The sequence below is a fragment of the Chelonia mydas genome, chromosome 6 (assembly GCF_015237465.2).
Source record: "Chelonia mydas isolate rCheMyd1 chromosome 6, rCheMyd1.pri.v2, whole genome shotgun sequence".
Taxonomy (NCBI): domain Eukaryota; kingdom Metazoa; phylum Chordata; order Testudines; family Cheloniidae; genus Chelonia; species Chelonia mydas.
Window position 1 is genome coordinate 52,325,877 of NC_051246.2, and position 19,533 is coordinate 52,345,409.

The following is a 19,533-nucleotide window of genomic DNA, read 5'->3' on the forward strand; positions in this document are numbered from 1 at the left end:
ACTCAGTATTTAGAAGGTTCAGTAAAAACAACAAGTGAGCAGTTTCAAGTATTCCAATTGTTATACAGTTCATTAGAATTATCCATTACGGGCAGAGCTCTGCAGACCTAGGTAGTTATGTCTCTCATCCACTTCCATAGACATTTTTCCTGAGCAATACAGGATTTAATCCAGTAACGTTTCCCGGTTCTACTTAATTTGGTCTTGGGAAAACCTCCCTGACGTGAAGACAATAAACCTACGAGTGAATCTAATGGCACCAAAATCATGTAAAGGAAACAGCGGCCACGATCTATAATAGCTGCAGCCAACCATTACTCAAGGAGATATCCAGCAAATGAGATTTCAGTTGGGTCCACCAGTGCCAGATACTTTCTGTCCAAGCTGGAGGGAATTTGCTGTGGTAAGTGTGAAGAAGGGCAGCCAACTACAATGTGGCATCAGTTGCAACTTTTAATTCCTTGCTCTACTCTTAGCAAGAGGAATAGTTCCAAGCAACATTTAGAACAATGGAGGCAATATATTTATTTTAATAGCAGTGGAAACAAAATAAAACGATAGAACAAACAAATGTTTCTTTAAATATAAGGCTTTTAGACATCTGTGTACTGCTAAGCCCCAATTGTGAATCAAGCATAATTACAAAAATTCATATAGGATTCAGGAAAACATATGATAATACTTAGTCTTACACATAAAATTTGTGTCACTTACCACAAAGTCAGACAGCAAACAGCATATAAAGGAAAAAAAAATCACAGTATTTACAAATTTGTACTATGTAATAAACTGAGAAATTGCTGGTTAGTAAACAGCAGATTATGAATTATACTACATCCCAAAAGGCATGTATCTGTGATCATCAGATATTTATTATAAACTAAGCTGAAAGACAGATTGTCTGAAAAATAAAGTTTGTTTCATTTCAAACTTACACACTCAGTCACCAGAATTTTATGGTATCTGTATATTAATATAAAAATGTACAGGAGCACCTGATCCAACCCAATGGGGTTACACAGGCCTAACTGCAAATTCCATTCATTCATAGCAGAAATTAACAATTGGAAGTCAGTGTGAAAGGCCATTATATACCTTTTTGCAAACTCCTCTGTCTGTTGCTAAGTTTTAAATGCTTGTATAAAAACAAATCCCCATACCATGTTTGTAATATGATCATAAATAGGAAATAGTTTAAAAATGTAAGATATGATTTCCTCAGACTGTCAAGCTGGTTTTGCACTTCAGAAAAAAAGTGAACAAAAAAACCCCACAAAACCCTTCCCCCCGCCCTCAAAAAAAAATCCTTACAGTCCAATCAGATGAAAGTTAGAACTAGCACCAATATTCATGCTAGTTGTCCTGCTGTGGAAAAGAAACAATTCATTTACAATATTCAGAAACTGTCTTATGTAGTAGCCCCAGAAAGTTTAACTTCTCTAACCAACAGTTTTTTTGTTTTGTTTTTTAAAAGAAGTACAATCAGGTATGACGTGGACAGCGTCCAGAAGGGGCAGGAATATCCAAGACTCTACGTCTGTCTTCATATTCATCAGTATCTGTTGAGTCTTCATCTTCATCCATAGCATATTCATTATGATTAGTTTCCTATAAACAAGACACCCCCATGTTTAACTAAGTACTTAATTGCCTCCTAAATCTCACTCTGATCAAGTGCTAACAATGTAACAAAAAAATTAAAATCAAGATGTCATTTACATCACATTTAAAGTCAGTCTCAGATAAAGACTAATTACTATAAATATTAAAATACTGTTATATCAGATTTGTTTTCATGTATCAATTTCATAAAATTTAATCTACATGGCAATTATATTTATAATCTGTTTAAACTTTTATTCATAAACTAAGTAGACCAGTGAGATCAGAATCTGACTCACTAACTGTTGGAATGGTGTTGAATTATTATAAATTACTGTGGTTGACGTGAGTTTGGTAAAGCTTGGTAAGTCTGAATTTGCTGAAGAATTCTGGGAGTGGGTTTTTTCCCTGGCACCAGACAGGCTGTATGAAAGTTTACTGATAGTGCTAACATTACACTTGGACACTGACACAATTATGTACTTTGGATGTTTAACCAGGGTCTCTGTGTATTTGTGCTGATGTAAAAAAAAAATCACTGTGGTCATGGTTAGTTATGTTTACCAAACAAATCACACAAAAAACATGAAAATGGTGAACGTAGAACTAACTGAGATGGGTTAACTAATCCTGTAAAACAGCACAACCACAAGAGCTAACCCAAAAAATAATTAATAAATTTAAAAAAGTAAAATTTAAGCCAGCCTTTAGTCTGTTCACGTTATCCCCTTTAAAAATATTAATCAGAAAAACAAGTTATAAAAGACCGAAAGGGCATATTTCAGGAACATGTAACTTCTTTAAAAAAGGGGTATAAGAATTGGATAATATTATATGCACCTTTCTTCACCCCAATTAACATCTGAAAAGGCTTGTAACAGACCAAGTGTTTAAAAAACCCAACACCCCCCCAAAAAATAAAGGCCTTCATCTAGAACTGGTAGCTATACCTGCTTTGTTTGTTAATCAGGGCTATGTCTACACTACCACGGTAAGTTGACCTACACTACACAACTCCAGCTACGTGAATAACGTAGCTGAAGTCAACGTACTTTAGGTCGAGTTACTGCGGGGTCTACAGGAAAAAAATCTCTCGTTTACTTACCTTATTCTTCTGGTCAGGGGTAGAGTACAGGGGTCGACTGGAGAGCGATCTGCTGTTGATTTGGCGGTTCTTTACTAGACCCGCTAAACTGACCACCAGTGGATCAATCTCAGTCCTGGTCTACACTACGAGTTTAGGTCGAATTTAGCAGCATTAGATCAATTTAACCCTGCACCAATCCACACAACAGCCATTTTTGTCGACTTAATGGGCTCTTAAAATCAATTTCTGTACTCCTCCCCGATGAGGGGATTAGCGCTGAAATCAACATCGCCAGGTCAAATTTGGGTTAGGGTGGACGCAATTCGACAGTATTGGACTCCGGGAGCTATCCCCCAGTGCTTCATTGTGACCACTCTGGACAGCACTCTCAACTCAGATGCACTGGCCAGGTAGACAGGAAAAGCCCTGTGAACTTTTGAATTTCATTTCCTGTTTGGCCAGCATGGCAAGCTGATCAGCACAGGTGACCGTGCAGATCTCCTCAGCAGAGGTGACCATGGAGTCCCAGAATCGCAAAAGAGCTCCAGCATGGACCGAACGGGAGGTACTGGATCTGACTGCTGTTTAGGGAGACGAATCCGTGCTACCAGAACTCCGTTCCAAAAGACGAAATGCCAAAATATTTGAAAAAGATTTCCAAGGGCATGAAGGACCGAGGCTACAACAGGGACCCACAGCAGTGCCGCGTGAAACTTAAGGAGCTCAGGCAAGCCTACCAAAAAACCCAAGAGGCAAACGCCTGCTCGGGGTCAGAGCCCCAGATATGCCGCTTCTATAAGCGGCTGCATGCAATTCTAGGCAGTTCTCCTACAACTACCCCACACCTGTACATGGACACCTGCAAGGGAGTTTCACACAACAGGGATGAGGAAGATGAGGAGGAGGAGGAGGCTGAAGACAGCGCACACCAGGCAAGTGGATAAACTGTTCTCCCCGACAGCCAGGAACTGTTTATCACCCTGGAGCCAATATCCTCCAACCCTCCCAACCCGGGCTCCCAGACCTTGAAGGCAGAGAAGGCACCTCTGGTGAGCATACCTTTGTAAATATAATACACAGTTTAAAAGCAAGCATTTAAGTGATTAATTTGCCCTGAAGACTTGGGATGCATTCGCAGCCAGTACAGCTACTGGAAAAGTCTGTTAACGTGTCTGGGGATGGAGCGGAAATCCTCCAGGGACATCTCAATGAAGTTGTCCTGGAGGTACTCCCAAAGCCTTTGCAAAAGGTTTCTGGGGAGGGCAGCCTTATTGCATCCTCCGTTGTAGGACCCTTTACCACAGCAGGCCAGTAGCACGTAGTCTGGAATCATTGCATAAGAAAGCATGGCAGCGTGTGGTCCCGGTGTTTGCTGGCATTCAAGCAACATCTGTTCTTTATCTCTCTGTGTTATCCTCAGGAGTGTGATATCATTAATGGTCACCTGGTTGAAATAGGGGAATTTTATTAAGGGGACATTCAGAGGTGGCCGTTCCTGCTGGGCTGTTTGCCTGTGGCTGAAAAAAATCATCTCCGCTGTTAGCCATGCAGTGGGGCAGAGGGATGAAGCAATCATCCCAGAGAATTGGGTGGGGAAGGGGGAGTTAGTTGGGTTTCTGCTGCACATTAATCCGAAAACATCAGCCCCTCCTTTTAAATTGCTCATGTGTCTTTTTAAATTTTAATCTCCCTTTTTTTCCTCCCGCAGCTGAAAATGTTTCAACACTGTGACTAGCATCTCCGTCCCAGAGGCTAGTGCAGATAAGGCAGCAAAAAAAATGCACTTCCGATGAAATGTTCTCTGAGTTCACGCAGTCCACCCAAACTGAAAGAGCCCAGCAGAATGCGTGGAGGCAGACAGTGGTAGAGTCCAGGAAAGCACAAAATGAACGCGAGGACAGGAGGGACATGCGAGAGAACAAGTGGCAGGATCAAGAGGAAAGGTGGCGGGATACAATGCCGAGGCTACTGGAGGATCAAACTGATATGCTCCAGCGTATGGTTGAGGTGCAGGAAAGGCACAGACCCCCCACTGCAGCCCCTGTGTAAGCAACCACCCTCCTCCCCAAGTTCCATAGCCTCCTCACCCAGACACCCAAGAACGTGGCGGGGGGGGGGGTTGGGAGGCACCCCCCGGGCACCCAACCACTCCAACCCAGAGGACTGCCCAAGCAACAGAAGGCTGGCATTCATTCAATAAGCTTTGAAGTGCAGTGTAGCCTTGTCCTTCCCTCCTCCCCCACCCCACCCGGGCTACCTTGGCAGTTATCCCTCTATTTGTGTGATGAATTAATAAAGAATGCATGAATTTGAAACAACAATGACTTTATTGCCTCTTCAAGAGGTGACTGAAGGGGGGAGGGGAAGGCGTTTGGCTTACAGGGAAGTACAGTGAACCAAGGGGGCAGGTTTTCATCAAGGAGAAACAAACAGAACTGTCACACCGTAGCCTGGTCAGCCATGAAAGTGGTTTTCAAAGCTTCTCTGATGCGCAGCGCGCCCTGCTGTGCTCTTCTAACCACCTTGGTGTCCGGCTCCATGTAATCAGCAGCCAGGCGATTTGCCTCCCCGCCATAAACATCTCCCCCTTACTCTCACAGATATTGTGGAGCGCACAGCAAGCAGTAACAACAATGGGAATATTGGTTTCACTAAAGTCTAACCGACTCTGTAAACTGCACCAGCGTGCTTTTAAACGTCCAAATGCACATTCTTCCACCATTCTGCACTTGCTCAGCCTATAGTTGAACAGCTCCTGACTACTGTCCAGGGTGCCTGTGTACAGCTTCATGAGCCATGGCATTAAGGGGTAGGCTGGATCCCCAAGGATAACTATAGGCATTTCAACATCCCACATGGTTATTTTCTGGTCTGCAAAGTAAGTCCCTTGCTGCAGCTGTTCATATAGACCAGATTTCAGAGTAACAGCCGCGTTAGTCTGTATTCGCAAAAAGAAAAGGAGTACTTGTGGCACCTTAGAGACTAACCAATTTATTTGAGCATAAGCTTTCGTGAGCTACAGCTCACTTCATCGGGTGCATACTGTGGAAAGTATAAAAAGATCTTCTACACTTTCCACAGTATGCACCCGATGAAGTGAGCTGTAGCTCACGAAAGCTTATGCTCAAATAAATTGGTTAGTCTCTAAGGTGCCACAAGTACTCCTTTTCTTTATGCAGACCAGAGTTCCTGAAGATGCAAGCGTCATGTACTTTTCCCGGCTATCCCACGTTGATGTTGGTAAAACGTCCCTTGTGATCCACCAGTGCTTGCAGCACCACTGAAAAGTACCTCTTTCGGTTTATGTACTGGCTTGCTTGGTGATCTGGTCCCAAGATAGGGATATGCGTTCCATCTATCGCCCCACACAGTTAGGGAATCCCATTGCAGCAAAGCCATCCATTATGACCTGCACATTTCCCGGAGTCACTACCCTTGATAGCAGCAGCTCAGTGATTGCGCTGGCTACTTGAATCACAGCAGCCCCCACGTAGATTTGTCCACTCCAAATTGATTCCTGACTGACCAGTAGCGGTCTGGAGTTGCAAGCTTCGAGAGGACTATTGCCATTCACTTGTGAGCTGTGAGGGCTGCTCTCATCTTGGTATTCTTGCGCTTCAGGGCAGGGGAAAGCAAGTCACAAAGTTCCATGAAAGTGCCTTACACATGCGAAAGTTTCGCAGCCACTGGGAATCTTCCCAGACCTGCAACATTATGCCGTCCCACTAGTCTGTGCTTGTTTCCCGGGCCCAGAATCAGCGTTCCATGGCATGAGCCTTCCCCATTGCCACCAGGATGGCCAAATTGCCGGGCTTTGAGAGAAGTCTGTGTCCATGTCCTCATCACACTCGTCACTGCGCTGCCATCACTTCCTCGCCTGTTTTTGTGGATTTTGGTTCTGCATATACTGCATGCTAATGCGCGAGGTGTTTACAAAGCTCATAACTGCCACAGTGATCTGAGCGGGCTCCATGTTTGCCGTGGTATGGTGTCTGCAGGAGAGCAGAGTTGCAGGGGAAGCGGTGGTTGGATGACCAGTTTTGCAAACCTACTGGACCATCTGCTGCCAGGACACAACAGCTGAGCGGGCTGCATGCTTGCCGTGGTATGGAGAGACAAGAGCAGCCGAGCAGAGTTGCAGCAGAAGCAGCCCTGCGAGACCACCAGGAGAGCAGAGCAGCAGCGGTGGAGGATGATGGTCATATAGAGGACCTGCGAGGTGGATTCATAGCATCAGGAGAGCAGAGTGGCAGTGGAAGCAGTCGTTCGATGACGATGGTTTGCAAACCTATTGCACTGTCTGCTGAAAGCAGTACGGCGCCCGCACAGAAAAAAAGGCATGAAACAATTGTCTGCCATTGCTTTCACAGAGGGAGGGGCAACTGACGACACATACCCAAAACCAACCGCGACAAATGTTTTTGCCCCATCAGGCATTGGAAGCTTAACCCAGAATTCCAATGGACAGTGGAGACTGCAGGATAGCTACCCACAGTGCAACGCTCCGAAAGTTGATGCTAGCGTCAGTACCGTGGACACACTCCGCCAACTTAATGCACTTAGTGGGGACACACGCAATCGACTGTATAAAAGCACTTTCTAAAAAACCAGACTTCTATAAATTCGACCTAATTTCGTAGTGTAGACATACCCTCAGAACGTCGATCCCAGCTGTAGTGAAGACCTGCCCCAGGATACTGTGTAGGGCCAACATAGTTACTAAGGGTTTATGCTTGAAAAATTAAGGCTTATTAAAAAAAAGCATGGTATAACCTTTGACGACTTTCTGAAATTCTTTTAAATAAATAGCTTTGCATTAAAAACAAGAACAAAAAACTAAATCTGGGTTTTACTGGCACTAATACTGTAAAATCTTCCCAGCTATGGGCCAATAAAAATCCCAGCTCTTCACTAACTATTGAATTCAATTAGTTCTTTCAGATTTACAAGTATGTAACAGAGCAGAATTTAAGCCACTAGGTCTGAATTTGAGTCAATACGCTAAAATATCAAAGTACCGCTCAACTTTAATATACAATAATCCTCTGCTAAGCATCTGTATCAGAGGCAGAGTAATAAAATTACCAAATCAAATGCAAGTGATTTCTGCAACCTGTGGAACAGAAGAGAGGTCTAGGTTTAAATAAAGGGAACCAAAGGAAAGAGGGGGGAAAAGCAATGTATCTGTTACAAGTGTGACCTCTGTTGGCAGTTTGCATTCACTGTTACCAGCCTAAACCAGTGCTAGTTTCCCAAAATATCTTTTTAAAAATGTAATTTCCTAATCACATCACTTGAGCGCCCATATTCCTCTTTAGCATTGCCCTGCCCATGGATGCCAGTGTAATTAGCAGCTTCATTTCCCCTCTTACGGAATCGGTTGACTCTGGGCTCTTTTTACTTATTTGTCAATCCAGTTTTGTTTTGCTGCTCTGCGTTTTGCAAGGCCTTCTGCTTCCTTTGAGTGTTTACCTACAGGGCTTGAAAAACATTAAACACCCTAAATTCCATCTGAACTACCTAGACATAGAACAGTTTACAAATTTTATCAAGTCAATTTACACTTACGTCAAAACAAGCTAACAAAACTGCCCAGATTCACCAGCTGCTTCCAAACCTTAAAAATAGATAATCATTTAATAAATTGCTGTTCTGTTGAATTTTTGGAGTTGATGCAGGAGTTACTGGGTGAAATTCCATGGCCTACGTTGTGCAGGGTAGACTAGATGAACATTAAGGTCCCTTTTGACCTTAAAATCAATCAGCTTAAAAGGCCTGTTTAGCACACGTATGGAAACTTCTCTCCTATCGAGAAAAGCAGAGACATTCTTCTGATGTAGAAGGCAGCAAATTACAATCAGGTAACACCAAGACAGAAACAGCTCAAATATGTAACAATTTAGATTTATAAATAAGGGCGTATCCATCCAATTTCACAGTTACAAAGGTGCCAATGTCACAAGTTACAAAAACATAAATCTAAGTCACCTGCAGAACAAACAACTCTGTTCTCCCTCCAAAGCCCAACACTGCAATAGCCTGCATAAATGGATGTGCCTGGAAGCATGCCCCGAAAGTCCACAGACATGAGCTATTTCAGACCCCTAGGCTAGAACGCGCAGGTAGAAGCCATTTCAGAATAGCAGACCCCTCATGGACGAATTACTAGTCTACTCTCATTGTCAAGATGATTGAAGTTCAGCATCTCCATCCACTGAAACTGTAACAGAGTGGAGGGGGAAAGGTGGCCCATCAAACAGGAAGGACCCAACCCATTAAGGGATTCATGGATAAAAATTAAACATTTTAGCTTCAAGCCATCTTTGATTCAAAATGCAAATTATAACTCCAGTGACATATGCTGCACCTAACAAGCACATGCTTAACAGACAGACCACTACTCCACTCAAATTTTTGGATTGACTAAGTAAAGCCCCACATGGCGTGTACGCAGTAATCCAAGCATGAGGTGACATTAACATTTAATCATAAATGATAGTTAGATTCAGTTAATCTATTTTGTTATATTCTCTTGGCTACACAATCACCCAAAGAACTCAGAGGAATTCAAATTAGGGGACAGGATTTCAGTGGGAGGCAGGGGGCAGGAGACGTCTCTCTCTAGATCTATCTCCGGATTTTGTAATTGTTGTTCTTGTCCTTCCCTCTTGTAGGGAATTGTCTATATTATACTACTAAGAAATAAAATAAAATTATAAAACTGGAAAAAGTGTCATGATTATGGAGTCTGGTAAGACCTTTATCTAGAGAACGTATATTATACTATTCTATTAGAGCTAATTTCATTCATGTTTTCTGCAAAAAGGCTAGGGATAAAAGCCGAGCACAAATGACAATACCAACTGTATCTCAGCTTACCATGCGTGCTGTAGACACCTTGAATGTTGGGCATACCATATGAAATCTGGGAATTATGACGTTAAAGAACTTGTCCTTATAGTAGAGACAATGGAAGGTATAGTATCCTTCCATGTATCCTGAAGTAGTGGAGAAGGTAGTACAGCTGGTATATTCGTAAACTCGACCTGGGCTGATTATTGGAAATTCTCCTGCAGATACAAAAAACAACAAAGAACCATTGGGAGTTCTGAATTTAAGTATAAATAGTGTATACTTTCCTCTTGCAATATAGTTAATTTCTATAGACATTAAGTTCAGCTAGAGTTCTGCTGGAATACACAGCTAGTAACAGAAGTTTAAGTGCTTGTGTAACTGTACTATACGAATAAAAGGGGGGGAAAAAAAAAAAAAGAGGTGAGCTTGTTGTAACAAATCCTGTTTTAATGAACATTCTAGTGACTAGTATCAGAGGGGTAGCCGTGTTAGTCTGGATCTGTAAAAGCAGCAAAGAGTCCTGTGGCACCTTACAGACTAACAGATGTACTGGAACATAAGCTTTCGTGGGTGAATACCCACTTCGTCGGATACATGTCATTCTAGTGACGAGTTATCTTTGCATCACTTTCAGTCACAAGTGAATAGCAGTTTTTTAGAGAATATTGTTCACTAAATCAGAAGTGCCTAACTTGCTGAACAGGAGTCACTATAACAAGCTCGAAGGACAAGAATGCCCAAACAACAACATGTGTGTGTGTCTGTGTGTGTGTGCGGGGGGGTCTTTAAAAAAAAAAAAACCCGAACTATTGCTACAAATCATTTCTAAATACAAAAAAAAAACTTAAGTCTTCTGACATGCACTTATGCTGTTAACCCTAATACATAGATAAAAACAGATGGCATTAGAGACTTCAGGATTATTAATATTTATTTGTATTATCAAAGTACTTAGGAGCCCCACTCATGGACCAGGACCCCAATGTGCTAGGTGCTGTACAGAAAGACAATTCCAGTCCCAAAGAGCTTACAATCTAAGTAATTAAAAAATCTTTAAATGGTTTGACTACTTATACTAATATTAACTACTGTATATTAATATACAAATTTGCCCAACAATTTAAAATAGTTAACCAAAAATTATATTCCTTAAGATCCTTTAAAATTGAAGTGAATGGTATCTCTTTCACTTACACACAATGCAATATGAGAAAGTGGAACAGAATGCATGTTTGCTAAAAGAAGAGAATAGCCACCATCTTGCATCATTACTGAGAATGGCTCCGCCAGAAGTTACAGAATTTTCACATTAATCACTGGAATGCTCTGAATACAAAAATGAAACTCAAACTCTCAGTTTACATACCAACAACTCCAGGACCCTGAACTTCTTCTACATCACCTTTGGCATTGGTTATTCTCCAGTACCGACTGTCCAACTGACAAGCCTTTTCAGGGAGAGCATCTTTGGACATCTCAATTCTATGAGCCAAATCAAATATATTTTTTGCATAGAAATGAATTACTTGTCTAAAAACCACTATAAAATATTTAAAATACTATTTCTATACTCCCTACTGCTTAGAGAAAGTGGTATGTTCTAATGACCAGTATACAGATACAAGTAGGAACACCAGAGTACTAATCCCAGCTTTATTATTCCTCTTAATTACCTACCTCTCCTTAACTCATGACAAATATTGTGACAAATGTTTCACGTTTGCAAAGTGATATGTGCTATATATTGTTAGTGAAAAGAAACTCCTCAATAAAGTACAAGATGACCCATTCCAAGTTTTAAAACAGTCAAATAGTCGTTTTATTTAAAATGATATTAAAATAATTATATTGCATGCTGTACACCAAGCTCCATATGTATACGATATCTAAATTTCACCACACTTCTGAGTACTGTGCATACACATGCAACAGTCATGAGGCTTGAACTCCAGACAGAAGACTCTCCTGTTATCAGGAAAGACAGCCCATTTGCTATTCTCACCTGATTCTGTAAGTGAAGAAGTAATGAGGTGGATGTACAGAACTGAGTTCAGGTAGAAAAGATGTGGAGACTGAAACAGTAATATCTCCTGTTGTGGCCACACACTCCTTATCATGAACATACCTGTGCAACAGAAACATACAAAAGAAATTTCCAACTCTTTATTATGATGTAACCCAATTCCATGGGTTCAATACAGATGCTAAAAGGATATTTTTGAAGAATAAGTTTCCACATGCTATACTAATAGTATTTGGATAATTAAACCCAAAATGAAAAAAAAAATAGTTATTGTGTGTGACTATTAGCCCTAAATGAAACTAGACATTCTTTAGTCTTTGTGAATGCACTAGTACAACAGTGCAATGCTTGCCTTAAACTATGAAGGCAGACTTTAGAAATGTCTTCATGCAATTCTTCATATTCGGTTGTGTACAAATCTATTTTGGAGATACAAAATTTAGTTCTTACAGCATCCCATTAATCTTAAAAGGGGCTATTATACACCAGTGGCTTTCAACCTTTCGAGACTACAGTACCCCTTTCAAGAGTCTGATTTGTCTTACATACCCCCAAGTTTCACCTCACTTAGAAAAACAAAAAAGCGTCACAGCGCACTATTACTGAAAACAAAAAATTATTACTTTTTCATTTTTACCATATAATTATAAAATAAATCAATTAGAATATAAATATTGTACTTACATTTCAGTGTATAGTACATAATATACACGCCCCCTTTTACCCCCAACCGTGCGCACGCCCGCCCTCTGCCCCGCTCCAGGAGCCGGACTGTGACTCCGTGGAGGGCGGGGGGCCACAGACAGAGGTAAGGGGGCCAAGGCTGGGGACACAGCTGGGGGTGGGGCCGTGGCCAGGAGTGGGGCTGTGGTCAGGGGCCAAAGTGTGTGTGTGGCGGGGGGGGGGGGGGGGGGGGGGGGGGGCGGCGCGTGCGCGCAGGAACAGAACCGTGCCAAGGATGGGGCCGTCGCCAGGAGTCGGAGACACTGGTGGGGGCATGACTGGAACACAGTGGGGGGCAGGGAGGGGCTGAGTGGCGCTCCCTCCCCACCCCTGTGGAGGCTGGCCCAGGTCCCACCACGCACCCTCCACGCCCAGACCTTTCTCCACAGCCCCCTAGGGGGTTGTGCCCCACACTTCCGGAACCTCTGATATAGAGCACTATAAACAAGTCATTATCCATATGAAATTTAGTCTGTACTGACTGCTAGTGTTTTTTATGTAGCCTGTGGTAAAACTAGGCAAATATCTAGATGAGTTGACGTACCCCCTTATGTGTACCCCTGGTTGAGAACTACTGTTATACACAACCAGGATAAAAACAAAAACATCTAGAGAAGTGCACTTGGAGCTTCAAGGTAAATCCATCTCCAAATCTTGTTTGTTTAGAGTATCATAATACATATATTCAATACAATATTTGAATGAATGGTAGATAGACCATATCAATGAAAGAATCCCTTATTTAAAATAGCAAATGTCATTTGTTTACCAGTTTTGTTGTAGCTGTTTTGGCCTCAGGATATTAGAGACAAGGTGAGTGAGGTAATATCTTATGGGACCAACTTCTGTTGGTGGGAGACAAGCTTTTGAGCTATGCAGAACTGCTCTTCAATAAAGTCCTACACAATCTGCAGCTGCATCTTTCTCACTAGCCCTCTCATTTTGCACCTCAAGTTCTAGGCAGGCGGATGGGTTAGAGCTGGTATTAATTACAGTCCCTTCAGTGTGATGCTACTAGTTCTAATATTCCTGGTAACAAAACAGGATTAGTTTAAGCCTTTTGATTCTGCAGCTATATCTCTCTTTCTCCATCCCCACCCATTAACCCTCACGCCACACATCCACACCCAGCTGTCTGGAAAAAAAAAAATCAGCATTTAAAGAAAAGATTGATTTTCTCTGCCTTGTAATTATGCTGCACTACAGATCAAAGTCACGATACCTGAAAATCTGGTCCCTGATGATGGGATAGCCACCTGTTACGACATTGTTTACATAAGATGTGAACCATTCCAAATAAGAAGTACCTAGATGCCAAAGAGGGAAAGTTTTACAAGAGCTGGTACTCTTATAATTAAGCCAGTTATAATATTAAACTTTCTTGTTAACACAGGCAATATAAAAGCTAGTAGGCCTTAATATAAACAAATTCCCAGACCTCTGTAGCTGAGTAACTCATTCCTCATCCTGCTCTATTCAAAACACTGAACTCTGCTTTTGCTGGGAACCTAATTGTGGCTTAAATGGTTTGCTTGTCATCCTCCACTCACTGTGTCACAGCTAAAATGAGACTGTATACTCTTCAGGCCAGGAACCATGGCTTTCTATTTACATTGTGAAGTACCTCGCCCAATTCTGGATGCTTTTATACTTCAACTGCCTTTTAGACCTTTACTGGTACTGCTATGATTTAAGGAGGTGATGTTGGCTTTACAAGTAATGTAATTACTATACCTATTTCGTAGGCACTATACTCCACACTTAATCCAATATACTATTTGCTAAAGCTGGTAGGTCTATTACTGGACCTACAAGCTTGGTTTTGTTTTGTAGGTATCTGCACATATATATAGGTAAGGTATTAAAATTTCTAAGAAATCTAGAAAATTGTGTGAGTTTCTGTACTCCCAAGAACAAAGCTGGAAAGTAGGGTGGAAGCATGTGCAACAGGCACAACTGTTACCACCACAAGCTCAGAGCTCTGGATTTATAGGTCACCCAATATAGAAACTGAGATTTTCAAAAACCTGCAGTCATCACTTTGAGAGCAGCTGGATTTATCAGGATCAGTAGAAAATTAATTATTGGGCAGATTCAACCTTGACAGAGTCCCTTTAATGAACAAAGTCCTCAAAGACAAGACATTATCCTCTATAAGTGAAATAAGCTATAGGTAATTCAATTAATTCAAGGAACATATTATGGGTTTTAGTAATGGAAGATCAATAGTTCTTTAAATTTTGGTTTATATTATTGATGTGAAATGTTTATTTTTAAGTTAATGATTTAATAATATTCTATTTCTCCCAAGCTACACAGGGTTGCTATGGCACAAAGCAATAATTAACATAATTTACTCATCTCTTGTTCCTAATTTTGCCCTAAAAAGCCATTTAATTATTTGTACTGTCCTGCCATCTTTGGGGCTCCTCTGTTACTTAGTAGTCTCCAATAATTTCTCTTCTCCATTTTCCTTCTTCTATCACCCACCCAATCATCTTCAACATTTTGAAATGCTAGAGTTTGGGGTGCACACTGACTATACTGATTCACTCTGCAGTTTGAACACTTGGTTTTTAGATGAAAGTAGGAAATACTTAGCAGATTCTCATCTTCTCATCTATGGAATGTGTTGTGCCAGCATACTTGTCCACACAACTGGAAGTCATTGTTTCAATAAGGACAAGGCCAACCCAAAGTAATAATTAACATTAGATCACCGCAGTCACTATCTCTAAAACAAATCTCCCTCACAAATTGCAAATAATTAGAATAGTACTTTGAAATCTTCAGATGAAAGGTGTTGTAGAAGTTCAAAGCACGAGACAGTAAACCTCAACACTCTTGTGAGGAAGAAGACAGTGATTTCATCACCCAGCACTGCAATACAGCTACCTCTGGGGTGGAATAAGCGACGGATTTTCCAATACACAGCCACTGCAAGTCCAAAATTGCAGGACTAGAAAGTCTTAGTAAGAGTTTCTCTCTCTTCTACTTTTACCCACAAGTGAAAGCATTATAGCATGGCCCAGTGGGGCTGTTACTCATCATTGGTGTTGCAACAGAAACAACCTGTGATGCAGGTTAGCACAGATTATGCATATTAATGGAAGTCTAAATTAAGGCACTGTTTTCACTCAACAGGAAAGCAGTTCAGTTAGTTGAAGGCTTCCATAGCCAATATCTAGCCCTATCAAATTCACGGTCCATTTTGGTCAATTTCATGATCATAGGGTTTTTTTTAAATTGTAAATTTCATGATTCATGGGGGCCCAGCTGTGAAGGCAGAACTGCCGCCAGCAGCAGTGCAGAAGTAAGGATGGCATGATATAGTATTGCCACCCTTACTTCTGTGCTGCTGCTGCTGGGGCACTGCCTTCAGAGCTGGACGCCTGACCAGCAGCTTCTGCTCTCCGGCCATCCAACTTTGAAGGCAGTGCAGAAGTAAGGGTAGCAATACCACAATCCCCCTATAATAACCTTGTGACATCTCCCCAACCCAATTTTGGGTCAGGACCTGTAGTTTGAGAAACGCTGGTCTCCCCTGTGAAATCTGTATAGTAGGATAAAAGTACACATACAGATTTCACAGGGGAGACCAGATTTCACAGTCCGTGACGCATTTTTCATGGCCACAAATTTGGTAAGGCCCTACCAATAGCCTTCAGTAGAAAAGGGAGGTGTGGGGCGGAAGATGAGAGAAACTTCCTACTACAGTCCCAGCCCATGTCAACATAACATCACAAGGATTCTATAGTCATCAAGTAACGACTCTGAAATCTTCTTCTCTCCTCCTTTATGCTTTGAACAATGCAGTTACAGAGAGAACCTGAAAAATCCAGGAACATTTTCCTTTTCAGGTATGGTTACATTTAGAAGAATGTTTCACTGGGAAGCACAATATATCCTGCAACCTGTGATATGGTTGCAAAGGCTACTAAAAAATCCTTCTCCCAGGCTACACTTCATGGTGTTTTTGAACCACCTGTCTCCATCAGCTCCTCTGATGGTTACTCTAAAGGTGGCTATATATTTTGTCAGACTGACCAGTGTGTTGAATAACTCAAAAACAGAGGTGTGACAAGCATTAATAGGGAAATAAAACTGTTTTAGAACTTATTTCAGTTAATTGTTCAAGTTTCAATACTGGTTATAGGTTTCTTAGGAGTAAGAATACACGTACAAGTTTAGTGCTTACTCTGTGAAGGTCAAAATGTTCTGCACACGTACTAACCAGCTCACAGCATATGTATATTATTTATTAATATATGCAACTTAAGACAGAATGAAATGGTTAGATATACTGGCATCTATAAACGAGGTATTTTTTGCATGAATCCCCCCACCATCACACACACACACCCCCCTCAACATGCTCTTACCTGTAATGAACATATCAATAGCAGATGGATTACGGGCCATCTGATCCTAGAAAAGGAACAAATATTAAATGTGTATACTGAAAAGCAGACTGATGTTTTTTCTTGACATCCTAAATACCTGGATATTTTTCTAGTATTATCTAGGCCCAAATCTAGCTTCTTCATCAGATTTTCAAATCACTATTTAAGACACAAATGTCTGTCCCATGTGTCTATGTGCCAAGTTGAGCATTCAAACACACAATCGGGACATTCCACTAAGGTGATCACATTGGAAAATTAGACTTCATGCATCATTTAAAAAAAAAAAAAAAAAAAAGAAACAGCCTTAGAATAATCTGAAAACTAACTCCACCTCATTTTTAGAACTCCCATCTTGACATTCCTTCCTACCAAAGGGTCTGTATTGTCTCCAGAGGAACAAAATATTAACATTTAAATGCCTTCAATTTCTCATAATATAGTCCAGGCAAAATAGACATTTAGCATAACATAAAGGTGTACAAGATTTTTCTCCAATCCCCCCCATCAATGTCAGGTGACTAGAACTCCCATTGCTACACATGAGGAAAATAACTAGGAATCCAGCAGGGTAAGGTTCTATAATAAAGTCTGTTACTTGAGAGTTCCAAACTCCCAACATCTTTCTTTAGGAATTTGTGCTGAATGCCCTGGACAGCTAGAATTAGGTCAGTAGTTTCAACAACTGCTTTTCAAGGGGTTTTAGCTTAATTCCAATTCAAAATTAAGACTCAGACTGTAGCCAAGGTATCTGTTGTTGTTGCTTGTCATTACAGTTTTACTGTGATGCCAAGTAATATGTACTGCAATAATTTTAGTAGTGAGAATAATGAAGAATAGTTTAATCTTGCTTTTGAGCGTTTCAGACTTAACCTTGGTGTATGTTTTTAAAATGCACAGTTTAGAAAATAATGCACAACCTGACCAGGTAGGAAGTTGTAACAGAAATATACTAAAAGTTAACTTATAATTGCTACTGCTGTAAACTCAACCTCGAATAGGGAAGTCAAGCTGAGTTCACTCTGTGCATTTTCCACAGAGAGTACTAAACTCCAGTTGTAGATTTTGTAAATAATTTTATTGGTGACAGTGGACAAGCTGCACTGGCTCAGCAATGCTAACTAGAGTAGAAAAAAATATATTTTTATCAATAAAATAGAAAGATAGCAGATCCACTTATTAAAGAGAGAACTTAATCCCTTTTCTGACTATACTTGCACTTTAATCCACGAAAGAGACAAAGCTGTTCAGGAATTGAGGGCTTGATTCCCCCCCACACACTAATGAGACTGAGGGCTTGTCTACGCTACAGCGCGGGGTCGATCTAAGACACACAACTTCAGCTACGTGAATAGCGTAGCTAAAGTCAACGTACTCAGATCTACTTACCGTGGTGTCTTCACTGCGATAAATCGACAGCTGATGCTCTCCCGTAGACTCCGCTTGCGCTTCTAGTTCTGGTGGAGTACCGGAATCGATGGGAGAGCACGCAGTGGTCGATTTATCGCATGATAAATCGACCCCCGTTGGATCAATCGCTGGCCGCCGATCTGGCGGGTAGTGTAGACAAGCCCTGAGGAGTAAACTCCACTGAAAATCAATGAAATTATACCAGTGCAAGTGAGAGCAACCAGACTCTGATATTAGGGTGTTGCTATCGCTATAGTATCTGAAACAATTTTATAAAGCTTTAATAAGATTTAAATCGTTTTTCTGTTCTTTCACTGTAGAGTAAGCATTAAATATTTCCCAAAAAGATCATACCCCATTTTTTCTTTGTTTTGCTCTTTCTAAAAAAGAAACCTATAACTCACTGCTAAACCCAGAGTCCCCCACCATGCAAAACAAAGCTTAACAATGAAAAAGTGTGACTTGCTGAAACAGACTGGGACAAATTCATGGCTGCCATAATTCTACCAGATTAGAGCAGGAATAAATTTGACCCATTATGTCTTAAAATCTGCATAGAAGTTGGCTACAATCATTGCTACTGGGGGAATTCTGCACCAAAAAATTAAAAATTCTGTGCACATTTTAAAATTCTGCAAAATTCTACAAATTTTGTTGGTCAAAATAATACTACATAAATCACAAGTTTCAATTATTTTGGTAATTTATTTCAAATACCTGTCAGCAAGTATGTCTAACGATACAGACATACAAAAATTCGCCCGGGAGTAAAGAGTTAAAGAAACCCCTATGACAACCCAGTTCCTGTTTCTCTGCCTCTTCCCCTCCCCAGAGCCCAGTCAAGGGGGCGGACACCCGAAACCTCTCCCCCACAAAGCCCAATTGTGGGGCCCCCCAAACCGCAGCCAATACACCCAAACCTCCTCCTCCTCAGAGCCCAACCACGCCCTCCCCATCAGTCCAGATACCCCACCTCACCCCCAGCTGCAGAGTCCCCCCCAGAGCCCAGGGATCCAGAGGGAGAAACAGCCTGATGCTCCATTCCACATTTGCACACAGTTTCCTGCACTCTGCCTTCTCCTTCCCTCAGGGCATGCTAGGAACTCTCTAGCTCTCTTCCCCCAGCAGTGTCTTCTATCTGCAAGCTGGGCTCTGCCAAGTCCACTGACCCCTAGCAGAGGCTAGCAGCACTGCAGCCCACTTCTTGTGTGTGTGTGTGGGGGGGGGGGGGGGGGGGCGGGGATTCTGCATGCACAATGTTAATTTCTGCAAAATTCCGCACTGCGCAGTGTCACAGAATTCCCCCAGGAGTAACTGCATTACACACTAAGGTCACTGTTGTGTTAAATATTCTGCTTGGGTAATTTTGGTGTACACCTGAGGGCAACTCAAAGACAGCATCATTTTTATTTACTAGTTAAAAAGCTCTC

The 19,533-nt window shown here is 41.5% G+C and overlaps 1 protein-coding gene across 5 annotated transcripts in view; it reads right to left on the bottom strand.

The window, feature by feature from the left end:
- FBXO3 (F-box protein 3) overlaps positions 1-19,533 on the bottom strand; it is a 61,544-nt gene that overhangs the window by 24,242 nt on the left and 17,769 nt on the right. Inside the window, exons 6-12 of one of the 5 annotated variants that reach the window (XM_037900004.2) lie at positions 16,673-16,718; positions 13,513-13,597; positions 11,547-11,669; positions 10,911-11,026; positions 9,569-9,759; positions 8,258-8,306; positions 1,409-1,608 (exon numbers count right to left, since the gene is read on the bottom strand). In XM_037900004.2, coding sequence (XP_037755932.1) covers positions 8,259-8,306; positions 9,569-9,759; positions 10,911-11,026; positions 11,547-11,669; positions 13,513-13,597; positions 16,673-16,718 — 609 coding nt within the window. In that variant the 3' untranslated portion in view covers positions 1,409-1,608; position 8,258. Of the gene's footprint in view, positions 1-500; positions 1,609-6,962; positions 6,990-8,257; positions 8,307-8,364; positions 8,495-9,568; positions 9,760-10,910; positions 11,027-11,546; positions 11,670-13,512; positions 13,598-16,672; positions 16,719-19,533 lie in introns of those variants that run through there. The other 4 variants (XM_037900003.2, XM_037900005.1, XM_043548731.1 and 1 more) reach the window with 4 other exon arrangements.